The sequence below is a fragment of the Falco peregrinus genome, chromosome 2 (genome assembly GCF_023634155.1).
Source record: "Falco peregrinus isolate bFalPer1 chromosome 2, bFalPer1.pri, whole genome shotgun sequence".
In the NCBI taxonomy this organism is placed as follows: domain Eukaryota; kingdom Metazoa; phylum Chordata; class Aves; order Falconiformes; family Falconidae; genus Falco; species Falco peregrinus.
In genome coordinates, this window is record NC_073722.1 from 112,487,083 (window position 1) to 112,508,286 (window position 21,204).

Genomic DNA, 21,204 nt, shown 5'->3' on the forward strand with positions numbered 1-21,204 from the left:
TTTGTGGTTGGTTTAAAACAGAAGAGAAACAAAAAGAGAAAAGGTAGGTGGAGCTAAGGAGATATCCTCAGATACCTTGTATTTTCTCTCTGTAGAGGCATTTTGAGCACCACTGTGAAGGTCCTCTCGTGTCTTTTAAAAGATTCAGCAGCTTGAGATGATTTTTCCGCAGGTTTGTTCAGGATGGTGACATTTCCTTTTTGATGGAGCTTGGCTGTGTGTGCGTGTGCAGGATAGTGTGATTGTGGGTGATGTTGACAAGGTGCAATGAGATCGGTGTCTGCCTTTGGACACACCATAAATAAAAAGACCTTGACTTCTCCAGGCAGCTGACCTCTTTAACTAATGTGCTGTGAAGCTTCTGTGCCACTTGCTGCATCGCAGGGGTGCCTTCCTGCTGTCATACGCTGCAGAGGTGACCGTGTATGATCCCCTGGGTTGGAATAGGAGGGCATCTGTGTTGCAAGATGTGCTGCCCTTCTCAAATGTTTTGTAGTTTAACTGGATAAAAGCTGCTGTGTATTTGAAAGCTAATTCAGGTTAGGTCAGATGTGAATGCAATCAGTTAGCTGTTCCGGAATAATTCGCTTGTATAAAGGAGCACAGAGGGAAAAGCTGGAGACACAGTACTGTTAGCATATCTGTGGGTGAAGCTGAGGAGAATGAAGTGACTTGAATGTCGCAGAGGCTGGAACTGTAACCTGAACGCAGATCTAAGGGTGCCTTACAGATAGCACTGAACATGGTGCGTTAATCTCTCATCCCATGGAATAGATGTTCTGAGGCAATCCAACAACTAATTTCAGTGTCTCTCCCCTTCCAAATAACCACTACATGTGTATTACAGTCAGTTGGAGACCGGTGTTACGCCAGGTCCTTGTGATGAGAAATGTCACGATGGAGTAATTAAATATAGGGGCTTTAGGGACAGTCGCTGTGGAAATTGCCCTCCATGGCAGCTGCAATGTTTATTAATAATTAAAGCTGTGCCTGCTGTGCTTTTCACTGAATTTGTTTCATTAATATTTTATTGTTTTAAAGAAAAGAAAAAAAACCAGTGAAGGTGGGAAGAGAGCCTGTTTCCTAAGCAACAGCAATGCACTTCTTTGCAGTTATTTTTAAAGGCAGGTTGCTTCATTTAAGATTTGGAACCAATTACTGCTGCATTGCTTCAGGCATCTGGAAAGCTGCTTTTCTTTTTTCATTTTCCTTATTTCTAATTGGAAGACAGAGCAGAACAGTAGCTGGGTTAACAGTTGTTTTGATGGTTGCTAGACAGGATCTATGACTGTGATGTGAAGAACATCCCCGTGCTGTCATCACTCCTTGTTCTTCCCATGCTGCTCTACCTGGCCTTACAAAACCCCATGGGCAAATAAACAGCGCTCGCCCCCGCTGCTGCTTCTGTGTTAGGTGCACAGATGCTCCCTCTTCCTTTGAGTAGAAACAGCCTTGCTTGCAGAGATGTCATCAGCACTGGGCTTCCACTTGAGTAAGACCACAGGCATTGCCTTTGCCACCTGCAGATGTCCTTTGATTGCAGCGGATGTTTCCTGGTATAAGCTGATTGATTGCTGAGAGGAGTCAAGTAGGGATGTGCCCGTGTGTGTCGTGGTCCTCTGTTCAGGGAATGGTGCCATGCTTAGGCTTTTGTGCATAATATGGATGAAAAAGCAAGGGGGTGGTTGTCTTTTGAGGCAGTAGTTCTGGTTGGGAAGTACACCAGCGTGGGAAGCAAGCATCAGGCTTGCTGCTCGGTAGCCTTGTCTGATGCGGTCAAGCACATGTCCTAAGGGAGCAGGAGTCTGCAGAAGCTTAGGCCATTGGCACTGTTCCGTTGTTGCCATACAGTATCTCCGTCAGTCTGGGGTTTGCTCCTCCTGGGCTAGGACTCCTCTGGGTTCGGCCTGAGCAGGACCCTCTTTGCAAACGGCAGTAAGAAATGCTACACCAGCTGTTCTGATATAGGCCAGGACCATCTGCAACAAAGCCTTAATTGTGGAGGGGTTATTGGTGGTCGTTTCTTGGGGATATTTTGGAGAGAAGAAACACAGTGACTTACTGTCCATCTCGCAAGGGGGCAAGGCTGAATAATCTTTCTTCTGTTTCCAGATAAATCTACTTTCAGATAAAATGCTGATAAGTGCCTTGATCTTTAGTTCCTGATACAAGTCTTTGAAGTGTTCAAGAATGCTGTTCTCTTGCTGAAAAAAGTGGAATAAATTCATACATACTTTCTTCAGATTTTTCATCATCTATGTTTTGCTGTCTCTCAGTATGTGTGCTTGATGCAACAGGACCTTAGTCTAACACAGAGGGTAATAAACAGGTTTTTAAAATTTAGGATACTCTTTTTATCAATCTGAAAGCAGTTTGCCAGTGTTGTTTAAAGTGAAACTGGAACATAATAAGCAATTAAATGAGGGATCACAAAGAAAAGTGAATCACACTAATTTTTTTTTCAGAGAGATAGTGGGTGTAAAAGTGTTAGAATACCTTGTTGTACCTCTCTGTTAAGCTTTATAGCTTTATTTGGGTTACAGTGACATGGAAATAACATGGACAGGCCAGTATTTCTTTTTTCTAACACAGTAGCAACTTTGTCCATTTGCCCTGGAAACAGAAGAGGGTGAGGATTTGCATAGCATGAGCGTTCATGCTGAAGACATCAGCTGAATAGTGTGAAAGCTTGAATGTTCTTATTTACTAAAAAAAAAACAAAAAAACAAAAAAAAACCCAAAAACAACCTGGCAACAACAGAAAAAAACAAGTCCTTCATTATCAGTAAGAACATGAGATGTGCTATTTCATTTATACCAGCTGTAAGGCTTTTCACAGGGCTTGCCAGTCTCCCAAGATACATTTATTGGAGAATGGCTATGTGTAGGGTTTTCTGTATTTACTTGAATTGTCCCTGTTGTTTGAGTGCTGGAAGAAGCTGGTCACAGCACAGTGCATCATGATCCTGGCCGTTGGCATGCTTGCCAACGGCTTTTACATGACATGTTTCAGATTAGGCAGCTTGAAGAGGTACTGTTAAGATAGTACATGTTTCTTGTTTAATTTTAAGTTTAAATTGGAGTTTTGGTTGTGGTGGTTCTCATTTGTGCAATAAGGGAATATGTCAAATTTATTCTGAAGAATTTGCAGTCTGAATAAATTTAGGACTAGGAAGGAGGAGAAGAGAGAACATGGACTTCTCTATTTTACAGAGAATTAATTCAGGGTATACAATTAGAGGACTTGGCTTTGCTAACTCAGGTTAGTTGTATCTTGATAAAAACTGTTAAAAATTAACAATCCCAAATCCCCAGGCCATCAGTATTTAATTCCACTGGCTGTCTCATAGGGAAATTAGGTCTTTCCATGTAAATTTTATCTTCTGTCAGATTTTATCCAATGTTACTTAGCTTAAAAACATATCTGCTTCACAGTTGAAAGCAAAATAGTGGCATGGTTATCCCACAGCGCATTTCCAATTTATTTTTATAGTGCTGTTTTCTGCATTCTCAGAGCAAATGGTTGTGCTTTCTGAACACACATTAGGTTAATTTGTGTAGTGAGTGATAGCAGGAAGCCAATTAGAGTTTTCTTTTTCCAGTGTGGTAAGACACAAAATGTGAAGTTGTATTAATACCTCATAAATGCTTCTTTTAACTTTTTTGTTCATTTAGCAGGTTGTTCTTCAGTCTTGCAAAACAAAGAAGTAGGGTAGCAGTGCTGGAGATGACAGTGACGTTTTTGTTAACACTCTTCACTCATCCTGTAATCCCCTGACTGCCATAGCTTCTAGGCTAGCTAAATGCAGGAGGTGTTTCTGTGTGCTGTTCAGTCTTGCCTGGGATTCAGGTTAGTTTTCAGGGACTGAGCACTGAGGATAGGTCTTTTTCAGACTCAAGCTTTCAGGTATTACGGAATTTGAAGGCCATTAAGTACAGTAAGGAGGGGCAGTCTTTGGCAAATGCTCAGCACCTGACAATATCGGGCTTAAAGCGCTACAAAATGCTGCCGAATCTTGGGAGAGATGCAGTGTGTATCAGAGCCAGATGGAGTACCATTTGTTACTCATAACGAAAATTTAATGTGGCAGTTCTAACTGCAATTTACCACAGGACTGCCTGCTGTCATTAAACACAGGAGAGCATCGCTGAGATGCTGAACTCAGACCCTCTTGTAAGGGCTGGCTGCCTGCGTGGGTGTCATTGAGCACACACCTTGCAGATAAAGTTGGGGTTTTTTCCCTCCCTATGAATTAATCGGTCTGTTCTTCTTCATACCTTTTTATGGACAGTGTTGACTGGATGAGTCATTTGCAGTCTCAATTTAAAAGCTGATAGACAGGGAAGGATTGTTTTTTATTTGTATTTATCTTGTTTCTTTTACCCGCAGCAATTTAAATGAGCTCTGGTTACATTTCTGATACACAGTCTCGCAAGGCAGAAATGCAATGTGGTCTTTCACTGGTGACCATCAGAGCATGTTATAGTAAGGTTTGCAAAATGCACCTCACAGGTGGATCTGTTGTAGTTGTAGGTCTGGCTGCATCTCTATTCCCTCGCAGGCTGTAGGAGTATTTATTACATTTTCTTCTTGGTTCATAAGCCTTTTAATCTTTCTGTCCAAAGCTAGATGATAGGCTCTGTTGGAAGGTAAGCCTATCTTACCAGGTTTTATGACTTTTTGGTCTTGTAGTGCTCTCCAGTGCTTTGAGAGGGGTTAATCTTCCCTAGCATAATTGTTCAGTTTCCTATCTGTTTTCCACCAGCCTCTATGATTTTAGTCCAGCAAGTGTCCTAACAGCTGGTTCATCTTCAGTACCTGTGACTGCAGAGTAACTTCATACTGGTCGCAGGTGATGTTGTCTTTTCCTGAGGTCTGTGACTTTGTTCTCTAGCTCCTAACCAAGTGATGTCAGAGTTGCAGACAATGGCTGCTGCTTCTCCAGGTTGTACATCCTACTACACCAAGATGCGTGGTCACTAGCTACATGGGCATCTTACCCTGGAGATTTTGGTTACTGATGCAAAGACTTGAACAAGTCATTATTCTATAAGCTTGCCCCTGACACTTAGAGAATTTTCTAGGCTGGAACATGGGTGCGCACAACATAACTTGAATAAGGTGTGTTAAGTATTTCAAATCAGAGAGTCTGAGTGGTGGTGGAAGCTCATTATGGGCCTAGCAATTTGTAGTTGTGCTTGAGGTGACAAACCGGGTGTAACTGAAAACAGTGTGAATATGCAGAGAGCCTGAAGCAGCTGCAAGCTGTGGACCACTTGTCAGTGGAGAGTGAACTGCCATATCTGGTGCTGATGTTTAAGTTCACCGTTATTAATCCATTTGTTCCTAATGTGAAGGAAGAGAGGGAGGATTGAGTGGGCTGAAGTTAGAAGTCTCCTATCTCCCGTGGTTTCCCCAGAAAGAAATGTCTTTCCCATAATCTGGGTGAGTGGAGGGCATCGTCATTGTACCACTTCCCAGCAGAGTCTGTTTCCAGCCAGCCATCGTGCTGCAGTTTGATACATGTTCCCTTCTATCAACACAGTAAAACAGCCAAGTGTCTCTTCTCAGCCAGCCAATGCAAAAGTTCAATGAGAACAAGTTGAGACTTGTTTCAGAGTTCAGGAATATTAAACCAAAACATTACACAAACACACACACCCCCCCAAAAAACCAGCTCAGCTGTGACCTGGACTCTGATACTTGTGGGTTTATATGTGCTCTGAAAAAAGTGTAGCTCTGGCTTTGACTCCTGTACGTCTCTCCTCACCCAGCCTCCTCCTTTCTCTAAATTTTGTTTTAGTCACCATGTAATGCGAGATCTGCAGGCAGCAGTACTCTAGGAGCAGTTTGTGGTTTTGTCTTGAATATGCCATTTTAAAGAGTGAAACACGTAATAAAAGTGGCTTTGACTTTCCTGATACATAGCCTTGTCTGTCCTGTAAGTTTCCATGTATATCGTAGTTTCATTGCGTCTGAGTTCCTTCCCAGTCATGTTAACCAATGGGACAGTAGTGTTTGCATGTGTGTCATGCTTTTTTGTAGTCTTCCCTTTGCCAGAGGAGAATGAAATACATAAGGGAGTTGAGGGGGAGGGGGTTGGTAGACTTTTTTTATTATTTTCATATCTATTTCCAGTAAGAGGTGGCATAATGAAAGTATCGCACTTCCATTTGGGACATGAAGAGTTAGTATTTTAATAATAAGAAATAAAAGCTTTATTTAGTCTACCCTACTTTTGCTAATCAAGATCCTATGGTAATGAGGGCTCTATGGTCACTACACAGAATAAGTGATACACAGCAATCAGCTGCATGCCAGTAGTTGGTTAAATACAGCAATTTCTCACATTCTGCATTCAGAGATCAGTTCAGGTTTGAACCCTATCTCCATATAACTTACATGAGGTGCCTTCTTGCCAGTATCATTCTTTGCAGGCCACTGCTACAATTCCTACAACATGATTTTAAAGATGAGTAACAAGTAACAGGGAAGTATGATCTCCAGTTAGTTCTTTTCATTGCAAACACCAGGCCACGTGGAGAAGTACAAGTGGGAGAAATGGATACAGCAACTCAGAAAGATAAATAGGAGCCTCTGCTCGAAACAGATCATTGGTGAAAGCAGATTTCTAGCTCGTTATATCTTGAGTTGGGGGACCTGCTTGTGCCATGAGTAGTTGAGAAGAAGCTTTGCCTTTGGCCTAAATTTCAGTAGAACTGGGAATTTTTTCACAGTGACATGCGTAAAATGGGGGAAAATACTGGGAGGTGTTTCAGTCCTTTCGTTCATTTATGTGCTGACTTTATCTGTAACTTACAAAGTGTTTTTTGTTGCAGATGACATACGTGCTTGCATCATCTGATCTTGAGATCTAGTCTGCCTTTCTGTCTGTCTCTTCTCCCCTCCCCAGTCTGTTCTCTTAACTCCAAACCTGATCAGTGGGTGTTAGCAGATGGCATTCACGAAAGACTTGAAGGACAGCAGTACCCAAACTTTATCTCCTTCCCCTTCTTGCAGGTGTTGTGGAAGCCTGTCTCCTGCACATGCTGAAGCGCAGGGCTGCTGGCTTCCTACGGACTGACAAGGTGGCTGCCCTGTTCACCAAAGTTGGCAAGACGTATGCAGTAGCTGGAGACATATGCAAGGAAGTGCAGGAGCTGCAGCAGCAGGTAGAAAGCAGGTGAGGCTGAGGTCATTTTATCAGCAGAATTCATATGATGTGTGTGCAGCATGGAGAGGATACAGAGACTGCTTGGTAAATGCAAAGGGGTCTATCTTGGCCATGTTTGTTAAAGCTTTGTCTCTTTAGTGTCCACAACTGTAAGGCATATGTTTTTGTTAGATCAAGCTGATGGCTAGCAAAGGAACAGAGGTTGGGAATTAGGTCTTTGCTGTTCCATTTGGCTTCTCAGTGTAGTGGATCAGCACGTCCAGCCCACACAAAACAACAGAAGTGAATAATAACTGGTGATTTTAGAGAGTGCTCATAGTCAGGGTACAGTGGACCAGTTTGGACTGTTGGTGGGAAGGGATGTGGGTGGCAAGAGGAACTGAAGAACAGATTTACTGGAAAATCTGTTCTGGTGTGTTTGTTGCCAAACCAGTAACAGAAGATTTGTGGGTATTATGGTAGAAATAGTTAAGTCAGTGGAGGCAAAGAATGATAGGAGGAAGGACGAACTAAAGAAGAGGTGGTCAGCAGTGAGAGACTGATTATAGGAAAGAAATTAAGTACGCACTGAACTTGAACACAACTGAATTTGTGCTGGAGTCAAGCATCTGAGTCTGCTGAAAGTCTAAACTTCTTGCTAGTGGTGAGTGGTACAATTAAAATTTTCCATGTGGTTCTGCTGACTGAATCACAGTGTGTGAGCCTGTGGGATGAGTGTCTCGTCTTGTAAACTCAGGACAGGAGTATTTTTTCTCGTTCATAGCAGTAGTGCAGTGGTGCTGCTGAACCTTAAGAGCTCTTTGTCCATTGTAGGAGCTTTTAGCCTCTTGATCAACTTGCTTTGTGAATTGTGTTGCTTTGAAGTCTTAATATTGTTTAAATTATCACTTTTACTTAGATTCCTGTGTAATTTTCTGGCATTTATCATTATTAGACTTCTAATTATCAGACTTAATATGTAGCTTCTTGTTATGTAGTTTTTAAACAGGTATGTACCTATTTTTCGTATAATTTTTAATTGTGTGCCTACTGATATAGACTGAGATTTTATTAATTTTAGTGTTTTAAATGTTGGGAAGAAGGATGTTTTCTACTGAAAATTCACCAGCCTTTCTCCTCAGTTAAGAGCCCACATGAGCCCTGCTCTAACCACCAGAGACCTTTGGCTGTGTCTTCTAACAAGAAGGAGCAAATGAACTTAAATTCTGTGGTTTCTCTTGGAGAAATTTTGTGTGTTTTTCAGCTATTTAACAACCACAAGTTTTAAGTCCTGTAGAAAATACGCACAGCAGAGAGATTCTATTAGGAAATACTGCAGGGGGTGGACTTGCTTCATTGAACATATGAGATGAGACAGAATGTTGTAGCAGTGTAATTGCTCCTGAGGCTTAAGAAGGACCTTGTTTAGGATGAAATTAAGCACATTTGAATTCCTCTGATGTCAGTGGTGTCGTCTATTTCTTGACCTGTGACTGTGACTGCATGTGTCTTGCCTTGTAGAGGTGTTGTCATGGCCTAATGGAGGACTAGGCACTGTGTAAATGCAGAGAGGAATTACAGATCTCACTCAAAACAGCACCGAACTAACATACTTTACTCTGTCATCAAACACTTTCCTGAAAGGGGACCTGAGTGCTGTCAAAGAACAGGATAATTTGAGAACGTGGATTTTCTATTGCAGATTGTTGAAGACGTAAGGGTTTCTCTCCTCTTTAGGACAAAAATGAACCCTTTTTTTCTGCTATTTTAAGGGGAAAATTTTCTGGGAAAGGGATTAAGAGGATTATTCTTCCCCTGTCAGCCCTATACAGCGTATGGAGAGCCAAGGCAAACCTGCAGTACTGTGCAGAAGTAGGAAGCTCTCCCAGTGCTCAGCTTCAGAGTTCACCTTTCTCCTGCAACTGCATCATATTACCCGATGCAGGAATGTGGACCCATCACAGGATGTCATCCCATGCTGTGGCAGAGGCACAGCTTCACTACCAGCTAGGCTATGGACATGTGGCTTAGTTGCAGTATGTATTTTAGGGAGAGCGGATTTGGGGCAGTGCCCCACCAGTGCTGTCACAGGAGACTCTGTGTGGCTGGTACCACCTTGCAGCAACAAGTCACAATGCACAATTCTGTATGTTAGGTGTTCAACATGGAGCAGTGTCGTCGTCTTGCATAACTTGTTCTGCAGGCAAAGCTAGCAGGGAGGGAGGAAGGCAACACAAATTCAAGTTTCAGCTACTTTGCTAGGCAGCAGGAAAGAAATGGAGAGAACAAACCTGTTTTCCTTTTTGTGGATCACCTTTTAGAAAATGAAAGTCCTAGGCAGCATGTCCAGCTTCAAAATCAGTCTCTGGTTCCAAACCTGTACAGGCCATTAATTATCTCAATGGTGACAAGTGATAATTTGTGAGTGCCACTGGAGAAATGGAGGGAGCACTGTTATCAGAATGAAAATGTATTTTGGACACAAGTACTCAGTGGATGCTCACTGTGGCGGGACACCCAGCATGGGTAAAGGGCACGTGTGTTGTGCTGAGAAGGCACAAAACTGCTCCTTGGCACAATGCAAATTGCAGCTCCAACCACGTGAAGCTATGCAGTGGCATGGCAGGAAGCATGGTGTACTGGGATCTACACAGAAAAATACCATCCTGTTCATGCAGCAAAACACCTTCCCACAGTGTGCCTGGCACACAGCGTGCCACTATTCCTCATTGGACTGGGGTCAAGTAGATTTTCTGGGCAGCAGATAACTCCACAGAGAGGAATGACAACTTCCCACATGGTTCAGAGACCACCGTGCTGAGCAGCCCCCACATTCTTGTTTACAGCTGCACTCGGGAGGTGATTCTGCTTTGTATAACCAGCTCGCCATCCTGCCACTAAAAGGCAGCATTAAGCTCCTCATTTCTGAGGTGGACCTGTTGCTGTGCTGGCTTATGCTGTAGGAACAAGCAGGGGGTCTTGGCTGTAAGCAAGCTCCCAGCTGGCTTTGGATGCTCATTTGCTATAGTCCTAGTTTCTCAGTTCGATGTCACTTATCTCTTGGTTGTCTTGTTGGCATTCTGTAGGTGGTAGCAGATAGGATCTCACTGCCAAGGCGCTAGCACAGACTGTGCTGTAGCTATATATGGTGTTTTACAGAGAGAACGAAAAGATGGGCCTGTGTGCAAGGATTGCCTGATGATGGCATGGCAAAGCTCTGCCTGTGTTCTCTCAAATCCTACTCCATGCTTCTGGTCTCGGTGGGAATACCTGGTGCTGAAACAGCTGTGTGCCTCCCTGGGCTCATGGCTAGCTTCAGCGTGAAGGCACCAGACAAAGCTGGGAAACGAGTCTTTTTACTATCCTTCCTGTGGCTCTCCCAACTAACTGTGAAGCTTTGTTTGTTAAGAAGCAAACCTCTGTTCCTCAGGTGCTACTTACATTCTGCTGCATTTTGCATTTTGTTGTTTTTTCGTTCTTTTGGCATATATGGTCTGCAACAGATTTACAGCCTATTCGTTTCAGCCTAGTATGTGGGAGTTTGGGAGGAGTTCAAATGTTGGGTTTTTTGTAAAGCTCCAGAAGCAGAAAAGGTTTTTTTGGCAGGTGACTGCCTAGCCCAAGATACCCAATACAGGCCTGCTGGGGGCTTTTTTTAGAGCTTGTTTAGCATGTCTCTGTGAATTAGATAATCTTTACAGACTTCTCCTATTCATAACTCGGAACTGAGGCATTTAAATCATTAGAGCCTTGATTTTCAGAAAACTCCTGATGATGGACTGACTAAAACTCCACACCCCAGTGGTAGTGAGTACTAACTCATTGTAGTTGTAAGGTAGTAACGTAGACAGCTAGTGTACAGATACACATTTGTCAGATACGTGCTGTGGATTCCAGCACCTCTCCACGCAGTCTTTCACTGGAGGCCTTCCTTTGAGAAAAAGAGTCTGAATTCTGACTACTTTTACTTCATCTTCTTTTTCAGGAAAAATCAGCCAAATGGGCAGGAACCCCTCAAGAGGCAGGGATCAACCACAGGCAAAACCCCTGTCCTGACACCTCAGGCCATCAAACACATATGGGTTCGGACAGCGTTGATTGAGAAAGTGCTCGACAAGATTGTGCAGTATATTGTCGATAACTGCAGGTAAGGAAGGAATCAGAAGCACAGGGATGTTTGACTGATGTGTTCAGCTATCTGTAACAAGGAATTTCATCAAAAGTCTTCCTCAGACTTCTGTGGTGCGGAGTTCTGGTAAGAAGAAAAGCAGTTGCACAGGCATTTAGAAAAAAAATGTACTTTTGTTTTGAAACATTGTCAGTGTTTCAGACCTACAAAAAAAATGCTAACAGCCATACAGCTTTCCAGAAATCAGCTAAAAAACTAACTTGAAGTATATTAGGTGCCTACATTCTAATGGGACCTAGATCTTAACAGAGTAGAAATGTCTTCTAATAGGCCAGGAGTGCTTAATTCACTTACATTGCTTGAAAATAATCCTTTCAAGCTTCAGCATGTCACGGAGGAAAATGCCCTTTGTAGGTGAAAGAAGGGGAAATGAGTTTAGAACAGGAGGAGTTAATGACATAGATCCTTAGGGCTGTGAAAACAGGTTCTTTGAATCATATTTCCTTTTTAGAAAAGCCAAACTTTGTGTAAAGTGAATCTTTCCTTGCAAAAGTGGAGAAGACCCTCCATGCTTTATGGATGTAATCCACAGGGACTCTTTAAGAGGAAAAGACAAGTCCTCTATTCTGTCATTGCTTCCTACTGTCCAGCATTAGCTTTGTTTCCTAAGAGGTGGTTCTTAACTCTTACTCTTCCTACCCGCCCATAACTGATAAAGAAGAATTATGGGGCACACTGGGGCCAATTACCCATAAGAAGAGAAAGGTAGGAACCCTAAAGCTTGATGTGGTCCCAGAAAGGTATGTCTGTACCCACTGCCACTGCAGTTTGTTCACAGTGGTGCTCTCATAATTATGCACTGGGGGGACACAGTCTTGGCTTCCAGAGCCTATGCGTTGGAACAAGGAAGAGAGCTAGCACAGAGGAACTTATTTTCACAGTATTTTCCAAGTTTGCATTACTGTTTTCTTTGTCAACAGCTTTATTTTCATGATCTATCTTGCCACTAAAGAGAAAGAGAATGGAAGAAAGGTCTTTGTGCTGTTCAAACATAACTGTTGCTCTGGGATATCTAAGTGCCAGTTTGTTTTAAGAGCTGCTTGCAGGAGAAAGCAAGGGGATGGAAGGTGGTGGGGGGTTTGGCTGTGTCCCAGAGACACAGTTAATGAAAGCATTTTAGTCCAGTTTATCAGTATGTCTGCTGATACGTGGATACAAGGGCTTCTTAATTTTTGTCCCCACATAATTCACCTGGAGACATGTCAGGAGAGTTCCATCTCAGTTGTTCCGTTAACTGTGTATTGTAGATGTTCACCATACTGCCTTCTCCATCCATTCAAATGAGTTAGGATCAGGCCCTTATTGCCGGTGTGTGGTTTTGAGAACCTGACTTAGTGAATAAAATTGACCTGTTCAGAAGGCTTGTTCTCATGCATTTTAGTGACATTACTGCTCAAATGCTCCGTGTTGAAGTCCTTCAGTTCTTCTGTTCTTGAGGAAGGGAAGGTGCTTTAGAGTTTGAGCCCCACCTAGTGGAAGAGACAGCAGAGGATAGTGACAGTTCAAGAAATTTGAGTGTTTTGATTTTTTGGCTATGTGATTTTTATAAGTCAGCTTTGCCTGCTGTGATGGGAAGACTTTGGGGTCATTGAGAGAGCTGCTATTTGTAGTAGTTCATTGTTCTTTACAGTGTTTCAAGATTATTCCTCACAGATGGAAGAGATGTTTAAGAATGTGTGGATCTCTTGGTCTCCGTGGAAAACTGACAAAATTGCTCAGAGTGTTATTGTTTGTCTCCATATTGCATTAGTGCCCAAAGCCCCAAATCAAATATACTGGGTAAACACATTTAGCAAAAGGCAAGCTCCTGCCTCTCAAGAACTCAGTTCAAAAATAGATGAGGCAGAATGAGCATCTGAGAGGAAGTGACTTGCCTGAGATTACACAGCTGATCAAGGGCAGAATATGGATCCAAAGTAGGGGTGGTGGTCATCTTGCTAAATATAGAAGTCTGGAGTGTAGTTTTATTGAACTGGCTGTTCTAGGCTCCTTTTATGCTTCATGGAGATCTGGTCAATGTTATTGATACAGTTTAAGAAATGATCTAATTCTATAGCAAATGTCCAAATTAGACTAAATTAATTTCTCCGGAGCTTTCTTATGATATGTTTTAATGATCTTTAAAAGTAGTTTAGGACATACCACGTTGTAAAAGCCTTCTTTACCTGCAAACCCAACACAATGTTTCTTCTTTATGAGATGAGTAGATGAGCCAGTCAAGCTGCATTAGAATTTTTGGTGGAGATGCACACATCAGTGATTTCTAGGTAATCCTAGCAACTGCTTTTCCTCTGCCTGTCAGATTCAGGAAATACATGTGGTTTGGATCCCTTTGGTCCTGTCTGTTTACATGACAGTTTTCTTATTGGCCCATTGTGTGAAAGGGTGTATTTAATAATCATGGCAAAATTCTTTTGCTGGAATTTTTGTGTTAGAATATAACTAAACCAAAGCTTTGAAAATGTGTTCTGCTTCAGCACATGCACAGCACTACGGATGTACAGCCTAGATCCCATTTTCAGCCTTGGTAAAACTTGGAACCCTAAAGTCTTTAATCTTCCCTTTTATATAAGTAATTTAATTGTCTGAATTTGCTTTTGAAATGAGTGTTTGGCCTCAGTTTCTATTAAGTAAGAAGTCTGACCGGGAATGTGACTTCAGTAGTCACACTTCCCCCGCATACACAGTTGACTCCCACTGGACTACTGGGTGGCCACAACAAATGCTGAAGGAATTGTCAGGTTAATAGCAGCCTGGCTAGCTTCTCTTCCCTTATCTCTTCTGCTTCCTTTGGCATACTTTCTGGTAAACAGTAATGTGATATTTTTAAAGTCAATAGACTCGTGCTACTAGGAGGCATAAAAGCTTTTAAAAATAACAACCGGTGTTTTTAACTGGGCTCTGGCCTTTTATTCCTAGTAAATATTACGAAAAAGAAGCTTTACTGGCAGATCCCGTTTGTGGCCCGATACTGGCTTCTCTTCTAGGTGAGTTCTTGCAAAGTTGTTTCTTCTTATGCTGAAGAAAATAAATTGTTTCTTAAAACATTTTGTATTATGATAGTGTTGCAAAAGGTGATCTTTATCTCTACCATGTAGTTTAACTATTCATAACAGAGCAGCGTAGAAGATGTTGTTTTGTTGCTTATGAGAGCAGTAGAGACTGCTCATCTGTTTTTATTGTTAATTATTAGTTGGATCAGAGAACAGAATGGGAATAGCTTTTTACTAGGTGCTTGCTAGCAGATGGTAACTACTAATGCTGCTATGACAGGAACGTGTCCTACAGAAATGTTGTTATACAGCCTTAGAAAATAGGACCTGATATGTTATTGTATATTTATTGTCTATATTATGCGTTGATGCTGTAGGATCATTAAGTGATCATTGATATTCAGTACTTGGCCAGCAGGGTAAGACTAAATATGTTTTTGAAGTGACTCAGAAGTTTTCTCTCTTGGGCTGTTTTCTTAGTTGGACCCTGTGCTCTGGAGTACACCAAGCTAAAAACAGCAGATCACTATTGGACAGACCCTTCAGCAGATGAGCTCGTTCAACGACACCGGATTCATGGAGTACATGGCCGTCAAGACTCTCCTTCAAAGCGCCCAGCCCTGGGAGTAGGTATTTACTGTGTAGCTATTTCTGAGTTAAGGCATGGATCAATAACAAAAAGAACCCCAGGAGGGAGAGATCTTGAATCTAGAACAACCTTTCTTTTCTCTTCTGTAATGAAGCCTTTATCACAGAAAGATGGACCCAAATGTCCTCTTTATCTGTATGTAAAAAAGTTTGAGATTCAGGACTAAATTCTGTGGCTTTTGACACTTGTGATCTGACCAGGTAGTTCACAAGTTGCCTTCGTCAGGGGTGAGTAAGAGTGCAGGTCGTTTCTCTGCAAGGTATTCTGGCTGCAGAAGTTCTACTCCACAGAGATTGGTCTAAATGGAACTGTTCCTGTTTTATTGGCCTGCCAGTACAGTCATTCCTGTCCTGCCTGATCTACCTTCATTGTGTTTGTGTGTGTGCTAGATCCGGAAACGACATTCAAGCGGAAGCACGTCAGAAGATCGCTTTGCTGCCTCAGCAAGAGAGTACGTGGAGTCTTTGCACCAGAATTCCCGAACACACCTTTTGTATGGGAAAAACAATGTCTTAGTCCAGCCGGTGAGTAACTTGAGTTTTGGGCCAATACATGCTGCTGATGCCTGGCTGTGCCTTGAGAAGTCAGTAGTATAGGTAAGAATATAACTTGGGCTTGTCAAGTACTCGCTTGTTGTCTTGTTCTCAGGACAGTGCTGCCTTCCCACTTGGCACAATGTCATAAATGTAACAAGACTGATTTAACTGAAGGGCTTCTGAATAGTACGTAAGTTGAGGTGTCAGACAGCCTGAGTTCTGTTCCTGTTTTGCCACAGACTAAGCAACTTTCCAAAGGTCCTGCAATGTGCTTGGATATAAGGCCTTTTCAAAAGGAAAACAAAAGCCTGCTTTTCCAGGTGTTCAGGAGAAAGCCGAGGTAGATTAAGACATGACAAATGCTTTCACTGCCTGACCAATGTGAACTGTGAAGTGGGCCTATAGGTAGGAACAAATGTACTGGACTGTATTTCATAAACCCAGTGACTGTACTGTGCTTTTCCCCCTCTTTCTGATAGCAGTACTTTTGGTCTTAAGGTTTCCCTCAGCAGTTCCTAGATAATACCCTGCTCTCGAACTTGTGCGGCATAGGAAGACTGGAGCATGACAATTACAGTTGTGCATTTGAGTCACCTAGACTGTCTGTTTGTTGCTTTTGTGAACAGAAAGATGACTTGGAGGCAATTCCTGGGTATCTGTCCCTTCATCAGTCAGCAGATAGTTTGACATTAAAATGGACTCCAAATCAGCTGATGAATGGAACCCTTGGAGACTCAGAGCTGGAGAAAAGGTAGTCATCGCATCCAGGAAAAGATCAGAAGCATTCACAGTGTTTATTTCTTGTATACTTGGCACAATGTCATAAATGTAACAAGACTGATTTAACTGAAGGGCTTCTGAATAGTACGTAAGTTGAGGTGTCAGACAGCCTGAGTTCTGTTCCTGTTTTGCCACAGACTAAGCAACTTTCCAAAGGTCCTGCAATGTGCTTGGATATAAGGCCTTTTCGAAAGGAAAACAAAAGCCTGCTTTTCCAGGTGTTCAGGAGAAAAGGCTCAACGCTGCCTTTCATCATTAAAATTCTAGTGCCTCCCTTCCAAGGGTCACAAATCACTTAGCAAACATGGCTGATTTCCGCCTCAAAAAGAGAGACCTGCAACATCAATTGTCTTTCGTTAGATCAGTTATTAATCTAATTTGGCATTCTGCTTCAGTAGAAAGACAGGTAAAGTCTTGAACCAGGCAGGTACGTCTCAAACGCTTAATCCACACCATTGTTTTCCTAAATTTTCATGTGTGTTCTATAACAGAACATTAATGAAACCCTCTACCCTTACTGTTATTGCTAAACTCTGTGGAGGTTGTTCTCAGAAGGGTTTGGAGCCAATTTCAGTGTTTCATCTGCAAGCTTGAGCCCCAACGGATTTACATGCTGCTGCCCATAAATCACATGTGCAAGACAGAACTGAACCCAGCTGTCCTGAAACCCAGCTACAAGACCGTTACAGAGTCTGTGCCCCAGGCATTTTAATCTTAGCTAGAGCGTTGTTGTAATCTGGTATGGAGCAGTGGGGAGGAAGGGGAGGTGAAGAGGGAAAGGGAAGTTGTGGAAAGGCTGGTGCCAGATATATCCACTGTGGACAGCTAGCTCCTTTGCCTTTTACTTGACTATGAATTCACATTAATTGACCAGATTTAACAAGCAGTTATTAACTTAGCAGAGTCTCTTTATTGGGTACTTGGAACTGCAAGCACTTCTGAATATGGAAATAAAAATAATGTTTCCTGCACTTTTTCCTTCCCTACTAGTGTTTACTGGGACTACGCATTAATAGTACCACTCAGCCAGATTGTCTGCATTCACTGCCATCAGCAACGTAAGCATAAACCTTCTTCTCACGGGGGCATTCCCAAAGCCCCTTTCTGCCAGGTGAATGTTAATGCTGCCAGTGCTGCTGCCGTTTTATGTGGTGCCTGTTAGGGTTTATTGCAAAAGGAGGCACGCTGTATTTCTTCTTCTGGGTTTATTGCAAAAGGAGGCACGCTGTATTTCTTCTTCTGATTTTGTCACTAAAAGGCCTGGTAAGAACTCTGCCTAACACCGCTCCAGTTTTCAGTTGCTTTCTATGTTCTTTGTTTTTTCTGTGTGCTGTTTTTTCTGAGCATCTGTGCAGAACAGCACTTACAGGGAACTGTCAGCAGCAGGTATGAAACATAGAAGCTTTGGCTTTATAAGCATGGGCCTCCACCATTACAAAAAAGGAGAGGGAGGAAAAAAAAGCAGGTCTGCCAGCCATGTCTATGGTGAGATCATCAACCTGTAGAAAGGGAGTGCATGTACTCAGAGCCACCCTCTGTCACCCTCTTGCCATCCAGTTCTCAGTAGCCCATTCTGCTCAATGTAGGGTGAGGAACTGGGAACAAAATGTCTTTCCCACTGCTTTCCTTAGCACAAGCCTTAAGTCAAAGTCACAGAGCAAAGACAAAGAACATTTAGAAATTTTATTTGGAGTCTCATTTGAGTTACAGTTGGGCTAAAGGATCTTTTGAACTAAGAACGTGTTTTAGAAGACAGTTTATATACATTGCTTTAAAATACATAAGCAGGAGAGCCACTTGAATGATTGCTTTTCCTCCCTTAGTGTCATTAATGCTTCTGAGTAGTTATGGACATACGGGGATGAGTCTAGAATCTTAGAATCTAGAATCTTAGCTGGTAGAGGCTGACAATTTCAATGCTAATTCAGGTCCGTTAGCCTCCCCAGGACACTTTGTGCCTGTCCAGTATTTCACTGACTGGTCGGATGCATCACCAGTCTGCTTTGAGGCAGTTCCTTAGGAAAAGGGGAATTAAATGACAGATGTGAAACGCGACAGCGTTTGTTCTTCACTGAGAAAGCTGTTTCAGTATCAGGAGCCTTTACCCACGTGGCTCCAGATGCCTTATTCATTCAGTTTTGGAAAAGGAAATTAAAAACCTAATTCACTTCTATTCTTCTGAAAGTTGTAAAAGATGCTGATGATTATGCTTAAGAGAGTATCCAGAGCCCAGGATGATTTTCCTTATTTGTGGTAAATTTCTAGGGACAGTGAAGGTAGATGAGAAAAATTCCTAATAGGGAATGTGACTTGCTAATCTGCACAAGAATAAAGCTGACAGCCTCTGGCTATATCCATTAGGTTGTTTCCATTCAAAATTTTGTGTGCTTTGTCAAGTTATGTCATACACCAGAGACTTAGTTTACTTCTTTATTATATTAGTGTTCAGAATCACTTTAAATGTTTCTGCATGAGGCCTGTCATAGTTTGCTTGTATTCTTTAGGACTAAAGGACTGAAATCATCCATCCTTAGATTGTACTGTGACTTACAGAGGTTTATTTATCTACTTGGGCATGATCACAAATAAAATTTACTTAGAAGAGCAAAAAATAGAGGTTCTGATGTAACAGTGTGGACTCCCCTTGTCCTTCTTTGCAGCAGAAAGCAGATGGACATTAGTCTTGGTGAGTCAGGATGGAACTCAGAAACCTCCACTGCACTTCCCCCAAGGAGGTCACCTCCTTGCATTTCTTTCCTGCCTGGAAAATGGCCTTCTGCCTCGTGGCCAGCTGGAACCACCACTTTGGTCGCAACAGGGCAAGGTACTGCCTTTTCTGAGAGCTACTTGTAGTAGGTAGGGATGGTCTTAATGTCTTTGTTCAACCAGCATCCAGCTCCACAGATTTTGGGCATTGATTTCCAGTTGCTTTATAGTAAAGTGGGAGGCAAAATAACTGTGTTTAGTCCAATTTGATTCTTACACAGATAGTCTATAAAAACTGTGCATACCTTTATTACCTGATTGAGCAATGAACTGGAATCTGATATTGTATCAAAATATGAAACCAAATGTTAGGGACTGAGACTCAAATGGACTGGGATGTACTTGCTGTCAGAGGCTTGGATTATTGAAGAAGCTGGTGCCCAACTCCCATGGATTACAAGAAAAAGCTATGTTTTAAGTACACAGAAAATTTAAGTACCCCTAAACCACCATATGATTCTCTTGTTTTCTCCCTCACCTCCTCCTAACATTGAAAGTTTTTAGTTTTAAGGTGCAAGATGTCAAATGTCTGAAGTACTTAGTTTGTTGTGCTCTGTTAGTCATTTACAGTTGAATGTATGAAATCATTATTTTCTCTAGGGTAAGGTATTTCCAAAGCTTCGAAAACGAAACAGCAACAAATCAGTGGACCTAGAGGAAATGCCCGCTGAAGACACTTCTATAGACTATGTGTTCAGAATTATCTATCCAGGACACAAGCATGATAACAGTAAGTGCCTTTGTTCTGCTTTGTTTAAAAAAAAAAAAAAAAACAAAAAACTAAACAAAACAAAAACCCAAGAAAACCGTGAAGTAACATCCTGGGAAGTAACTGAAGGTAATAGACAAGCCAGGTTTGGTGTTTTTTTGTTTGGTTCTTTTTTTTTTTTTTTTTGGCGGGGGGGGGGGGGGTATACCTATCGCAAAATTTTGCTGTATGATAACTGATCAACAGGTACAGCTTACTGTAGGTTTCCTTAATGCAGTGAAACTTGTTATCTTAGCAGCAATGGAGTTGAGGTGGGGAATCTTGTTTATATTTACTCTGTGTTTTGCAGAGTAAGTTTTCAAAATACTCCCCTGGGCTTGCAAACTGAGACTAAAAGCAAGAAGATTGGTTGACTAGCCAAGAGCAGTTTTGCTCCCAAAGTGAGGATATTTTTATTAGCCACAATGCTTGCTCATAATGTTGCTATTAGAAAAAGAAAAGAAAATCATAACTTTTAAAGTACCCCAAGAACTCCCTTGGCTAAGTTTTCCTGGCTTGGAACAAGAACTTAACGATGGATAAATAAAGGCCCTTCCAAGGAAACTAAATTAATTCCCGAGCACCAAACCACCTCATGTCATCAGTGAATACAAATTCCTTACATGCAAGAAGGCATTTGAGCTAGTTCTCAAACAGCATGTTCGGTTTTATTCCCCTTGGCAAAGAAGCAAGAATTTCCCAGGAAGATCAGACCCTAAAGTTTGCAGGGGATTTGGATTTACTGCTCATATTGGGACTTACTGCAGCTGAAAAAGCAGAAATCTCAACTGAACCCTCCTTACCCCAGGGGACTGAACCACAGTGGTGGCCATGCTTTATTAGGGCTTCTGGATTTGCACTGGTAAGTTCATGCACACACCAGCAAAAGCATGTTCTGCCTTTGCCTGAATCAAGCGGACTGCAGATTCTGTGGGCTCATTCAGCACAGACCTGCCTGTTGAGCGCCAGGCAGAGCAAGCTGGCTCCTGCCTCAGCCTTCCTTAGGAGGAGGCCTGTGTCTTGCATGTAAGCAGAATGCTTGCTGTCCAGATGCATCTGGCACAGCTCTCAAGAGTGGAAAAGAGGCCACAACATTAATAAGGGCATGGTGAAGGAGAGAATCTAGTTGGAGCCCAGAATTCCCATGGAGTTTTGCTAAAAAGCATACTCACCTACTGCAGGCTGGCACTGGGACCTTTCTCTGTTGCCATGATGTGACACGTGTGCTCTGAGAACACAGCCTTTGCACAATCAAGAGCTGGCCTGTGGTTGGTGGAGCATGCTTTTTTTCTGTACAAAACTCATTTTTCATACCTGTTTACAGGAGCTTTTGCCTTCGAGAAGAGGGCAGGATTCAAGTCCTTTGTCTTCGCTGAACTTTGAGCTTTC

General features: G+C 42.3%; 1 protein-coding gene across 6 annotated transcripts in view; it reads left to right on the plus strand.

Moving 5' to 3' along the window:
• SGSM2 (small G protein signaling modulator 2) overlaps window positions 1-21,204 on the plus strand; it is a 61,591-nt gene that overhangs the window by 22,115 nt on the left and 18,272 nt on the right. For 4 of the 6 annotated variants that reach the window (XM_055796549.1, XM_055796552.1, XM_055796551.1 and 1 more), the window contains exons 3-11: window positions 7,022-7,184; window positions 11,140-11,301; window positions 14,263-14,330; window positions 14,817-14,962; window positions 15,375-15,509; window positions 16,148-16,272; window positions 17,292-17,359; window positions 18,962-19,125; window positions 19,668-19,797. In XM_055796549.1, coding sequence (XP_055652524.1) covers window positions 7,022-7,184; window positions 11,140-11,301; window positions 14,263-14,330; window positions 14,817-14,962; window positions 15,375-15,509; window positions 16,148-16,272; window positions 17,292-17,359; window positions 18,962-19,125; window positions 19,668-19,797 — 1,161 coding nt within the window. The remainder of the gene's footprint in view (window positions 1-7,021; window positions 7,185-11,139; window positions 11,302-14,262; window positions 14,331-14,816; window positions 14,963-15,374; window positions 15,510-16,147; window positions 16,273-17,291; window positions 17,360-18,961; window positions 19,126-19,667; window positions 19,798-21,204) is intronic. The other 2 variants (XM_055796550.1, XM_055796554.1) reach the window with 1 other exon arrangement.